Genomic DNA, 12,204 nt, shown 5'->3' with positions numbered 1-12,204 from the left:
AGTAGAAGACATGCAAATCAATCAGTATAGTTCACCACCTAAACAGAGTTCTGGACAAGAATCAGAGGATTCCATGGACAGATGAAGGATGCCTTTGCCAAACACAGCACTCATTATTTTTATAAGACTTAGGGAAACGAAGGAGAGAAGGAACGTTCCTCAGTATATTTGACCATATACATGACGAAACAAAGGCCAACATCATTCTCAGTGGAGAAAAGCCGAAAGCATTTCCTCTAAAGCAGGAACAAGGAAAGCCTGTCCACACTCCCCACTAGTATTCAACACAGAACTTTAAAGCATGGATAGGGGATCAGGGAAGAGAAGGAAATCAATGGGATACAAAGAGGAATACATGATCCTCTATGTGAAAGACCCCCCTAAAAATCACAGAAGACTTCTAGAACTGACAAAAAAATTAACAAAGAAGAAGCATGGAAGATCTACAAATAAAGCAGTTCATTTTACTCCAATAGTGAATCTGCTGCAGAGGAAATGAATACCCAGTTTCACAATAGCTTCCAATAAAGTAGCATTACACCCAACCAAGGAGGTAAAACATGTCTACACTGAAAACTATACCACCCTGACATGCACTCTGAAACAGGAGTCCATTTCTGACCACTAAGGGTAAGAGTAAGAAGCTTCCGTCAGAGAACCTGGAGGTGACAGGCCTGAGGAGATGTCAAGGCCAAAGTGTCCAAAGCCATCCTCTTTGACCGCCCTGACCATGTCTTTTCTCTTCTGCCCACTTGGATTGACAAAACTGTATTACTAGAAGCCAAAGGTGAGAGCAAGTCCACGTCGGTCAGTTGTCTTCATGTGAAATTGAATTCAACAGGTGGATGGACACCTGCACTCCTGAAATCCTGTGTGTTCCCTGTCCAATACCATTAGCAACAGTCATGAGCTATGATTGTTGTGGGAAGGAGGCCCCCAGCCACGGCTGCAGGCAGACCTGGCCCTGCCCACTGGCCCACCTCTGCCCTCCCTACACACAGCATCATGGAGATGATGCCACAGAACACCCTGAGGCCTCCAGTCCCTTCACACGTGGGATTTCTCCCACCCTTGCCACCCACATGCCCACACACCTCAGGGGAGATTCTCCCTGACCAGGGTCACCAGATAAAGGTCATGTGTACACTGGCTCAAGGAGTGTGACTCTATCTGCCCCAGGTCAAGAGGAGCGAGTCTGTGTGCACCAGGTCAAAGCAAGGGACTGTTCTACACCACTGCAGGTGAGTGAGCCCAGGTGCTCTCAGCTGGGGAGTCGACCTACACTGGTGATATAGAGTTCCAGGCCTCAGAGACCTGGGTGGGGCTCAAGCTGAGGTCCCTTCATTCTCTGAATCAACCTTTTTTTTTCTTCTAACCCTTGGAAGAAAAGTTTTACCATGCAATATATCTGAAACCAATTTATTAGCAACATCTCAGAAGAATGGGAGGAAGCAGAGAGATGGGCAGGGCAGGTGAAATGTCCTGGGCAGAAGAGTCTCTGGTGTCTTTGGCAGGTGGGGACAGAGGGGACTCACGCTGGGTGCTGGTTCTGTGTGGCTCAGCTCTCCACTTGCTTGTGGCCATGCTGTCTATGGGTGCAGGGAGTCTCTTCTCTCTGCCATTGGAACAACCGCATTGGTGGCACGTGGCAGGCAGCAGCAGAGTTTTCAGACACAGGTGGCCATCCTCCCAGTCCAGCGCTTCCTGTTGTCCGTGGATGAATCTTGGGAGGAGTTTCTGTGGCCTCTTCCGAGCAGCCTCAGTAGCATCCTCCAGCGTTTGGGCAAGGAGGACACAGAGTCAGAGTGGGCAGCTCTGCTGGGAGTGGGGTCCTTTGCAGGCAGGCAACCGAGAGGAATAGCGGGCAGGCTGGCCCTTCTGGTGGCCTCCTGGGCGGACAGAGGCTCACAGGGTGAGGGGCAGTGGTGAGGAGCAGGCTCACTCTTGCTCCTCCTTGGGACACCAGGGGAAGCAGAAAAATGGGTGACCCGTGGGCGAGGCACAAACCTGGGAGTCCCAGGCTTCCTCGGGAGCACGCACCCTACCCCCTGCCTTTTCTGGTGCTGGACAATCAAGTAGGTGGCCATGGGCGCATCAAACTTTCTCTGGAGCAGCGATAACCAGGTCTGGTATGGATCCAAACCCATGTCCAGCAGGAGCGTAATGATTTCGGGGTCTGGGTGTTTAGGGACTACCTCCCTCCACGGAGGGGGTGAGTCTTCCTCACCCTGCTTCAGCCACGGGTGCTGGGAGATTTGCTTGACCGTGGGCCGCTTCTTGGGCTGCACCATCAGCATGCGGTGGATGAGCCTTTGGGCTTTGACGGGCACAGACTGAGGGACGTCGTACATCGCCAGGACGATGAGCTCGAGTATCTTGCTGGAGCTGGGTGCCATAAAAGGCAGGGTGTGTGTCAACATGAAGTAGAGGATGACCCCCAGGCTCCAGACGTCCACTGGGGGGCCCTCGTACTCTTCCTGCAGGATGGTTTCGGGGGCCAGGTATGGGACAGTCCCCCAGAACCTCCTGACCTTCTGGCCGGCCCGGAACCTGGTGGCGGCACCAAAGTCGATGAGCTTGATGCGGCCTCTGGCGTCCAGCAGGATGTTCTCTGGCTTCAGGTCCCGGTGCACGATGCCCCTGGCGTGGCAGTAGCCCATGGCACACACTACCTGCCTGAAGACCCTGCGGGCCTCCTCCTCCTGCATGCCACATGCCACGTGCATCAGCAGCTGTCCCCCCCCTACGTGCTCCATCACCATGTAGATGTGCTTGTCGGTGCCAATGACCTGAAAGAGCTGGGCCACACCAGGGTGCTCCAGGCTCATCAGCACGCTGGGCTCGGAGAGGACCGGGATGTTCTCCGGCACCAGTTCCTGGACTTTCACTGCCACCTCTGCCCCGGTGGGGCGATGGCGGGCCAGGGCCACCTGGCCATAGGAGCCATGCCCAATGGCCCTCACGAACTCATAGTGGTCCGTGAAGGCGCACTCACGCCAGGTGCTGGGCCCCGGCCATGAGGCTGACCTACTCTCACTCTCACTACTCTGGCTAAACATCCTAAGCAGGAGTACCACCTAAGGATGCTAGCTTAAAAAAAAATAACAAGCCAAAACAACAAACCCAAATCAAAAACCAAAACAAGACAAAACAACAAACCCAAATCAAAGAACCAATATCCCAAGACCACAGTCACCAACCGCCAACCGCCAACCACCAAACGCACTAACTAGCTGGGAGTCCGACAGGTCACCACCAAGAGCTTCCTGTACTTGTGGACAAAAGCCCAGCTGCAGCCCACCCTCTTATATACCTGCCCTTTCAAACTGCCTCACAATGGCTCCTTGTGAGGTCAGAGCAAGAAATGGCAGAGTCATGCCTGCCCATGTGCCCCAGTGGTCAGCTCCTTTCTGGGCCTCCACAAGGTTTTCCATCACCAGAAAAAGAAAGAATTAAAAAGGACTGCAGATGTTGTCTTTTATCTTCTGTGGGTTATGGAGACTCTATTCAAATTAAAACGTGTACAATACTCCAAAGGACTTGCCATTTCAAATAAAACATTTCTAATAATTCTGGACTTTGAAACACCTTATCGTTTCTACACTCAAGATATTCAGTTCCTTTTCCTTCCATAAGGAAGTCGTAGCACCTCATCCCACTGTGGTACTCTCACCACATTCCCTGTTCCCTGAGACACTGTAGAGTACAGTCTCAACACCTATGGGGGGGTCAAGAGGGAGGAAGACTTCACCATAATGTCCACACACAGTCCTCTCAGGGATGAACCCTTACAAGCTCTGGATTTCCAAAAAGAATGGCTTGTTATATTCAGAGTCATAAGGGAGAAAATGTGGAAAGCAAGAGTCCCAGAACTTGCCAAAGTGGTCCTCTAGTAAGGGAGAAGAAATGGAGGCATTCCCAGATGAATGTGTCCCTTCTTGCTGCTGCAACAAAATACCTTGGACTGGGTAATGTACTCGCAGGACTTAACTTCCCCCAGTTGAAGATGAAAGCATTTTGTTGCCCTATCCTCACATGATGCAAGGGGAAGAAGGATGGAACTCAATTCCTCAAGTGTGGTTTTTGTGTGTGTGTGTGTGTGTGTGTGTTTGTGTGTGTGTGTGGCAGGGGAGAGAGGGCTTTGTAGTGATTAATCGTGGGGCATCACACTTCTCAGGCAAGTTCCCTATCCCTGAGGCATATTTTCATCCATTTATCGATCTATTCATCTATTAATTAATTTACTTTGAGGTACATTTTTGCTAAGTTGCTCACGCTGGATAGGAAATTGGGATTGTCCTGCCTCAATAAAAAGAGGAGGTAGGCTTACCCCCTGTTATCCTGTGAACATGTGGGGGCCCCCTAACCTCCTGTGATCATGCAGAAGTAGTTGGTGCAAAAATATTGGATTGTGGGAGCTGTCGCCTAACTATACCATCTAAATTTCAGTGGACTAACTGGGTGGTAAGGGTAGGTATGTCAGGTATGGCTGGAGGTGGTGGGTCACTGGTGTCAAACCCTTTCCTGTGACCACCTACTCTCTCTCTGACTCCTTACTGCCATGAGGGAGTAGCTTGCCTCCACTGGGCCCTCCACTCATGGTGTGCTGACTCACCTTGGCCCCAGAGAAATGGAGTTGGCCATCTAAGAAATAATCCTGCTGGGATCGTGTGTCCATCCTTTCAGTTGATTTAGTCAGAGTGATATGAAAGCTAACTGAAACAGAAATCGGTATAGTGAGAAGTGGTGTCATTGATCAGAGAGCTGATCATGTGCATCACAAAGCTTTAATCTGATTTGGAGTAAGGACTGCTAGTTCTATAGAGAGGAAAGCTGGAAAACTTTAGATTGTAGTAAGAAGCGTTTAACAGGGAGTCTGCTACTCAGTAGACCAGAGTACCAAAGAGACATGCAGACCTGAGCTTTTAGAGGGAAATGAGGACCCTATGAGAAGTTGGACTCTACACCACTTGTGTTCTAATCTGGCAAAGCTCTGGTTATATTTTGTCTGTGTCCAGAGATTCTACTGAGGCTGAATTTTAAAGGCAAGGTCTAATGAATGTGTTGGAGGAAATTTCAACACAGCAGAACAAACATTCACTAGCACTGATATTGCCCAGTTTTCGTAAGAGAAGGGGGAACGACATAAAATGAGAGAGGAATGATTTCAAAAGCTTGCAGTTTTTCCATCTTGTGCTTGGAAGCTGAGTCTCAGGAAGATATGCTTGTTGAAGAGAATAGAGTTCCTAAAGGGATGCCAGGAACTTTGTACAAACACAGCAAGAACAAAACCCTACAGCACCTCAGGAATTTGGAAGACCATTGCCACTAAGGGCTCTGGGGCACACAAGAGAATGTTTCTTTGAAAAGAGACTGTGGGACACTGATGGCACCAGGTGTGTCTAAAAGCTTGTTCTCCATGCTGAGGCACACAGGCCCTCAGAGGCCACCTGTGCCTTGATTCCGCACACAATGCAGATGTGCTCCATTGTGAGGTCAGTAACTGAGGGAGTTTGGGTTGGAGATGTTCAAGAAGAGCGTTCTCCAAGTAGCTGCAGTTAGGCTGCTACAGGTTCACAACACAGTTGTTTCTCTTGCTCATGTTAAAGGGATTGTTTTGGGGATCTGCACAGAAATAGATGTAGAACGTTTCTGAAATGAGAGGTTGGAAAGTCCAATATTTCACTTCAAAAATCAACTAGAAGAAAAGATAAGCATGCCTGGCTCTCCTTAACAGCACATAAGATGGAGTGAATGAGCTGCCTGCCCTCTTCTCCCTATGAGGACACCATTGAACCAGGAGGCCATCCTGCTCTCCTCACAAGGACAAAAGGGTCACTCAGTGAGCGGCAGGTCCTGCTTGCCTTATAAAGACACAAGTCATACTGAAGCAAGAACTTCACCTACTCCTTTATGACCCCATCATAGGTAATTACATCATAATCTAGACATTCCAAAAAAAAAAAAATAACCACGTGTTCCTAGGGTGAGTTTAGAACATAAGAAAATGATCTGGGGCACAGTATTTAAATCATAGCGCTCTCTCACCCCCTTGGGGCGTTTTCATCCATTGGTGTTGGATTTTGTCATGTGATCCTACTACACCATCCATGCAATTATGGGACTTCTTGACTGGTTGGTGAAGTGCATATCCTTAGAGCATATATGGTCCTGCAAGTTCCTCATGCCCAGTGGCCCAATAAACATTCACTTGATCCAAATCTTAAACTTCCTTGACCCATAGGTTACCTGGAAGTGTGCTTACTTTCTAAGGTCTTGAATATTTTGGCCTCTCACTGTTTTCTAGATTAAGTGCATTGTGTTAAGGGAAACACCGAGTATATTTCAATTCTTTTAAATTTGATTGTTTTAAAGAAGAGATAAAGATTCTGGAAAGGGACCAAACAAAACTCTAGAAAATGAGAATTAAATACACAAATCGTATTAAAAATTCAGTAGAAAAAATAACCAACAGATTATTAATTGAAAGGCTCTTAAAACTATTCATAAAACTTTTCATGTATCGACTGGACAATTTCCTTTTTGCACACAGCACTTTGGATATTCATTAAAGATATCACAGATTATGGGATGAAGGACATGTTAGCCAAAACAAATAAGGACAGGGACCTCTTTGAATTTGTTAGATAAGAATGGATTGCATTTAGCAGCACATGACAAGTAAAAAATTCTAGCCCCTAGCACAGGACATTAGATACTACACACTTAATAGAGAAAAGAATGTAGAAAAAAATCTGTACAGAAATTATAAGAACCTTAGAAACAAATCAGGACAAAAGTACAATGAATAAGAATCTGTGGGATTGTGTGAAGGCAGTCCCAAGACAAACTTTAAAAGCAATGGGCTCCTATTTTTAAAAAACTTGTAAAATACCAAGGTGCCAAATAAACGAACTACTTTTACTCCAGAAGGTCATACAGAAAAGTACTAATGGAAATATTAGTAGAGGACATGTGCAAATCAATCGGTGTAATTCAAAACCCAAACAGAGTTCTGAACAAGAATCAGAGGATTCCATGGACAGATGAAGGAAATGCCTTTGCCAAACACAGCACTCATTCATTTTTATAAGACTTAGGGAAACGAAGGAGAGAAGGAACGTCCCTCAATATGTTCCACCATATACATGACGAAACAAAGGCCAACATCATTCTCAGTGGAGAAAAGCCGAAAGCATTTCCTCTAAAGCAGGAACAAGGAAAGCCTGTCCACACTCTCCACTAGTATTCAACACAGAACTTTAAAGCATGGATAGGGGATCAGGGAAGAGAAGGAAATCAATGGGATACAAAGAGGAATACATGATCCTCTCTGTGAAAGACTCCCCTAAAAATCACAGAAGACTTCTAGAACTGATAAAAAAAAAAAAAAATCTTAACAAGGAAGAAGCATGGAAGATCTACAAATAAAGCAGTTCATTTTACTCCAATAGTGAATCTGCTGCAGAGGAAATGAATACCCAGCTTCACAATAGCTTCCAATAAAGTAGCATTACACCCAACCAAGGAGGTAAAACATGTCTACACTGAAAACTATACCACCCTGACATGCACTCTGAAACAGGAGTCCATTTCTGACCACTAAGGGTAAGAGTAAGAAGCTGCCATCAGAGAACCTGCAGGTGACAGGCCTGAGGAGATGTCAAGGCCAAAGTGTCCAAAGCCATCCTCTTTGACCGCCCTGACCATGTCTTTTCTCTTCTGCCCACTTGGATTGACAAAACTGTATTACTAGAAGCCAAAGGTGAGAGCAAGTCCACGTCGGTCACTTTGTCTTCATGTAAAATTGAATTCAACAGGTGGATGGACACCTGCACTCCTGAAATCCTGTGTGTTCCCTGTCCAATACCATTAGCAACAGTCATGAGCTATGATTGTTGTGGGAAGGAGGCCCCCAGCCACGGCTGCAGGCAGACCTGGCCCTGCCCACTGGCCCACCTCTGCCCTCCCTACACACAGCATCATGGAGATGATGCCACAGAACACCCTGAGGCCTCCAGTTCCTTCACACGTGGGATTTCTCCCACCCTTGCTCACCCACATGCCCACACACCTCAGGGGAGATTCCCCCTGACCAGGGTCACCAGATAAAGGTCATGTGTACACTGGCTCAAGGAGTGTGACTCTATCTGCCCCAGGTCAAGAGGAGCGAGTCTGTGTGCACCAGGTCAAAGCAAGGGACTGTTCTACACCACTGCAGCTGAGTGAGCCCAGGTGTTCTCAGCTGGGGGAGTCGACCTACACTGGTGATATAGGAGTTCCAGGCCTCAGAGACCTGGGTGGGGCTCAAGCTGAGGTCCCTTCATTCTCTGAATCAACCTTTTTTTCTTCTAACCCTTGGAAGAAAAGTTTTACCATGCAATATATCTGAAACCAATTTATTAGCAACATCTCAGAAGAATGGGAGGAAGCAGAGAGATGGGCAGGGCAGGTGAAATGTCCTGGGCAGAAGAGTCTCTGGTGTCTTTGGCAGGTGGGGACAGAGGGGACTCACGCTGGGTGCTGGTTCTGTGTGGCTCAGCTCTCCACTTGCTTGTGGCCATGCTGTCTATGGGTGCAGGGAGTCTCTTCTCTCTGCCATTGGAACAACCGCATTGGTGGCACGTGGCAGGCAGCAGCAGAGTTTTCGGACACAGGTGGCCATCCTCCCAGTCCAGCGCTTCCTGTTGTCCGTGGATGAATCTTGGGAGGAGTTTCTGTGGCCTCTTCCGAGCAGCCTCAGTAGCATCCTCCAGCGTTTGGGCAAGGAGGACACAGAGTCAGAGTGGGCAGCTCTGCTGGGAGTGGGGTCCTTTGCAGGCAGGCAACCGAGAGGAATAGCGGGCAGGCTGGCCCTTCTGGTGGCCTCCTGGGCAGACAGAGGCTCACAGGGTGAGGGGCAGTGGTGAGGAGCAGGCTCACTCTTGCTCCTCCTTGGGACACCAGGGGAAGCAGAAAAATGGGTGACCCGTGGGCGAGGCACAAACCTGGGAGTCCCAGGCTTCCTCGGGAGCACGCACCCTACCCCCTGCCTTTTCTGGTGCTGGACAATCAAGTAGGTGGCCATGGGCGCATCAAACTTTCTCTGGAGCAGCGATAACCAGGTCTGGTATGGATCCAAACCCATGTCCAGCAGGAGCGTAATGATTTCGGGGTCTGGGTGTTTAGGGACTACCTCCCTCCACGGAGGGGGTGAGTCTTCCTCACCCTGCTTCAGCCACGGGTGCTGGGAGATTTGCTTGACCGTGGGCCGCTTCTTGGGCTGCACCATCAGCATGCGGTGGATGAGCCTTTGGGCTTTGACGGGCACAGACTGAGGGATGTCGTACATCGCCAGGACGATGAGCTCGAGTATCTTGCTGGAGCTGGGTGCCATAAAAGGCAGGGTGTGTGTCAACATGAAGTAGAGGATGACCCCCAGGCTCCAGACGTCCACTGGGGGGCCCTCGTACTCTTCCTGCAGGATGGTTTCGGGGGCCAGGTATGGGACAGTCCCCCAGAACCTCCTGACCTTCTGGCCGGCCCGGAACCTGGTGGCGGCACCAAAGTCGATGAGCTTGATGCGGCCTCTGGCGTCCAGCAGGATGTTCTCTGGCTTCAGGTCCCGGTGCACGATGCCCCTGTCGTGGCAGTAGCCCACGGCACACACTACCTGCCTGAAGACCCTGCGGGCCTCCTCCTCCTGCATGCCACATGCCACGTGCATCAGCAGCTGTCCCCCCCCTACGTGCTCCATCACCATGTAGATGTGCTTGTCGGTGCCAATGACCTGAAAGAGCTGGGCCACACCAGGGTGCTCCAGGCTCATCAGCACGCTGGGCTCGGAGAGGACCGGGATGTTCTCCGGCACCAGTTCCTGGACTTTCACTGCCACCTCTGCCCCGGTGGGGCGATGGCGGGCCAGGGCCACCTGGCCATAGGAGCCATGCCCAATGGCCCTCACGAACTCATAGTGGTCCGTGAAGGCGCACTCACGCCAGGTGCTGGGCCCCGGCCATGAGGCTGACCTACTCTCACTCTCACTACTCTGGCTAAACATCCTAAGCAGGAGTACCACCTAAGGATGCTAGCTTAAAAAAAAAACAACAAGCCAAAACAACAAACCCAAATCAAAAACCAAAACAAGAAAACAACAAACCCAAATCAAAGAACCAATGTCCCAAGACCACAGTCACCAACCGCCAACGCCAACCACCAAACGCACTAACTAGCTGGGAGTCCGACAGGTCACCACCAAGAGCTTCCTGTACTTGTGGACAAAAGCCCAGCTGCAGCCCACCCTCTTATATACCTGCCCTTTCAAACTGCCTCACAATGGCTCCTTGTGAGGTCAGAGCAAGAAATGGCAGAGTCATGCCTGCCCATGTGCCCCAGTGGTCAGCTCCTTTCTGGGCCTCCACAAGGTTTTCCATCACCAGAAAAAGAAAGAATTAAAAAGGACTGCAGATGTTGTCTTTTATCTTCTGTGGGTTATGGAGACTCTATTCAAATTAAAACGTGTACAATACTCCAAAGGACTTGCCATTTCAAATAAAACATTTCTAATAATTCTGGACTTTGAAACACCTTATCGTTTCTACACTCAAGATATTCAGTTCCTTTTCCTTCCATAAGGAAGTCGTAGCACCTCATCCCACTGTGGTACTCTCACCACATTCCCTGTTCCCTGAGACTCTGTAGAGGACAGTCTCAACACCTATGGGGGGGTCAAGAGGGAGGAAGGCTTCACCATAATGTCCACACACAGTCCTCTCAGGGATGAACCCTTACAAGCTCTGGATTTCCAAAAAGAATGGCTTGTTATATTCAGAGTCATAAGGGAGAAAATGTGGAAAGCAAGAGTCCCAGAACTTGCCAAAGTGGTCCTCTAGTAAGGGAGAAGAAATGGAGGCATTCCCAGATGAATGTGTCCCTTCTTGCTGCTGTAACAAAATACCTTGGACTGGGTAATGTACTCGCAGGACTTAACTTCCCCCAGTTGAAGATGAAAGCATTTTGTTGCCCTATCCTCACATGATGCAAGGGGAAGAAGGATGGAACTCAATTCCTCAAGTGTGGTTTTTTTTTTTTTTTTTTTTTTTTTTTTTTTTGTGTGTGTGTGTGTGTGTGTTGTATGTGGCAGTAGATACAGTGCATTAATCGCAGGGTGTCACACTTCTCAGACAATACCTTCACCCTGAGGGACACCTCAAGGCATTTATTGATCTATTTATCTATTAACTAACTATTTTAGACTCCTTTTTGCTAAGTTGCTCATGCTGGACAGAAATATGTGATTTCCTGCCTGAGTAAACAGAGGAGGTAGGCTTACTCCCTGTTATCCTATGAATATGAGTGGGTCCCCCAAGCTCCTGTGTTCATGCAGAAGTGGTTGGTGCTAAAAGTTTTGGATTGTGGTAACTCTCTATACCATCTAAATTTTAGTGGAATAACTGGGTTTTAAGTGTAGGTATGTCAGGTGTGGCTGGAGGTGGTGGGTCACTGGGGTCAGGTCCTGGAAGGCTGCTCCTTTCCTATGACCACTTACTCTGTCTTTGACTCCTTAGTGTCATGAGGGGAGAAGCTTGCCTCCACTGGGCCCTCTGCTCATGGTGTGCTGACTCACCTTGGGCCCAGAGAAATGGAGTTGGCCATCTAATTAATGAGATGACTGGGATTGTGTGTCCCTCCTTTCAGTTGTTTTTGTCAGAGGGTTTGATTGGTGTGACCAGAAAGCTAAAGTACTGAAGTAGAAATTGGTATAGAGAGAAGTGGGTTCATTTCTCTGAGTAAACTGATTATGTCTATCAGAAAGTTAAACTCTGGAGCTGGTTTGTATCAGAATTTTTAATGGTGTAGGGAAAAAATTGGAGAACCTTTAGACTCTTGTAAGAAGAGTTTATCAGGGATTCTGGTGCTCAGTTGACCAGAATAGCAACAGATATTGAGAACTGAACTTTCAGAGGGATGAGGACCCCATTTGAAGTTGGTCTATAGATCACTTGTGGTATAATCTGGCAAATCATTTGATTACATAGGTATTTCCTTTCTTCCTTGAAGTCTCTACTCAGTTTTTTTTCTTTTGAACCATCTACACGTTTCCTTATTTAGTGTTTCAGTAGACCCCCTCCCACTTCTTATTTGATGTAGTTTGTACTTTATTCTACTTGTGCTCTTTTTCCATATAGTGGTAATACAGAAATACAGTCATAATGCATGTTATAA

General features: G+C 48.2%; 2 protein-coding genes across 2 annotated transcripts; both read right to left on the bottom strand.

Annotated features, from left to right (window-relative positions):
- Positions 1–1,667: 1,667 nt before the first annotated feature.
- On the bottom strand, positions 1,668–3,059 carry LOC124985548 (sperm motility kinase 2B-like). The gene has a single exon (XM_047554285.1). It carries the CDS (start codon positions 3,057–3,059, stop codon positions 1,668–1,670), a length of 1,392 nt encoding a protein of 463 aa, XP_047410241.1.
- Positions 3,060–8,569: 5,510 nt separating this feature from the next.
- LOC124985547 (sperm motility kinase 2B-like) lies at positions 8,570–10,039 on the bottom strand. Its single transcript, XM_047554284.1, has one exon. It carries the CDS (start codon positions 10,037–10,039, stop codon positions 8,570–8,572), a length of 1,470 nt encoding a protein of 489 aa, XP_047410240.1.
- Positions 10,040–12,204: the final 2,165 nt, after the last annotated feature.

Source organism: Sciurus carolinensis, chromosome 5, assembly GCF_902686445.1.
Source record: "Sciurus carolinensis chromosome 5, mSciCar1.2, whole genome shotgun sequence".
NCBI lineage: Eukaryota > Metazoa > Chordata > Mammalia > Rodentia > Sciuridae > Sciurus > Sciurus carolinensis.
Note: the sequence above shows the minus strand (reverse complement) of the source record. Positions and strands in the feature narration are given on the sequence as shown.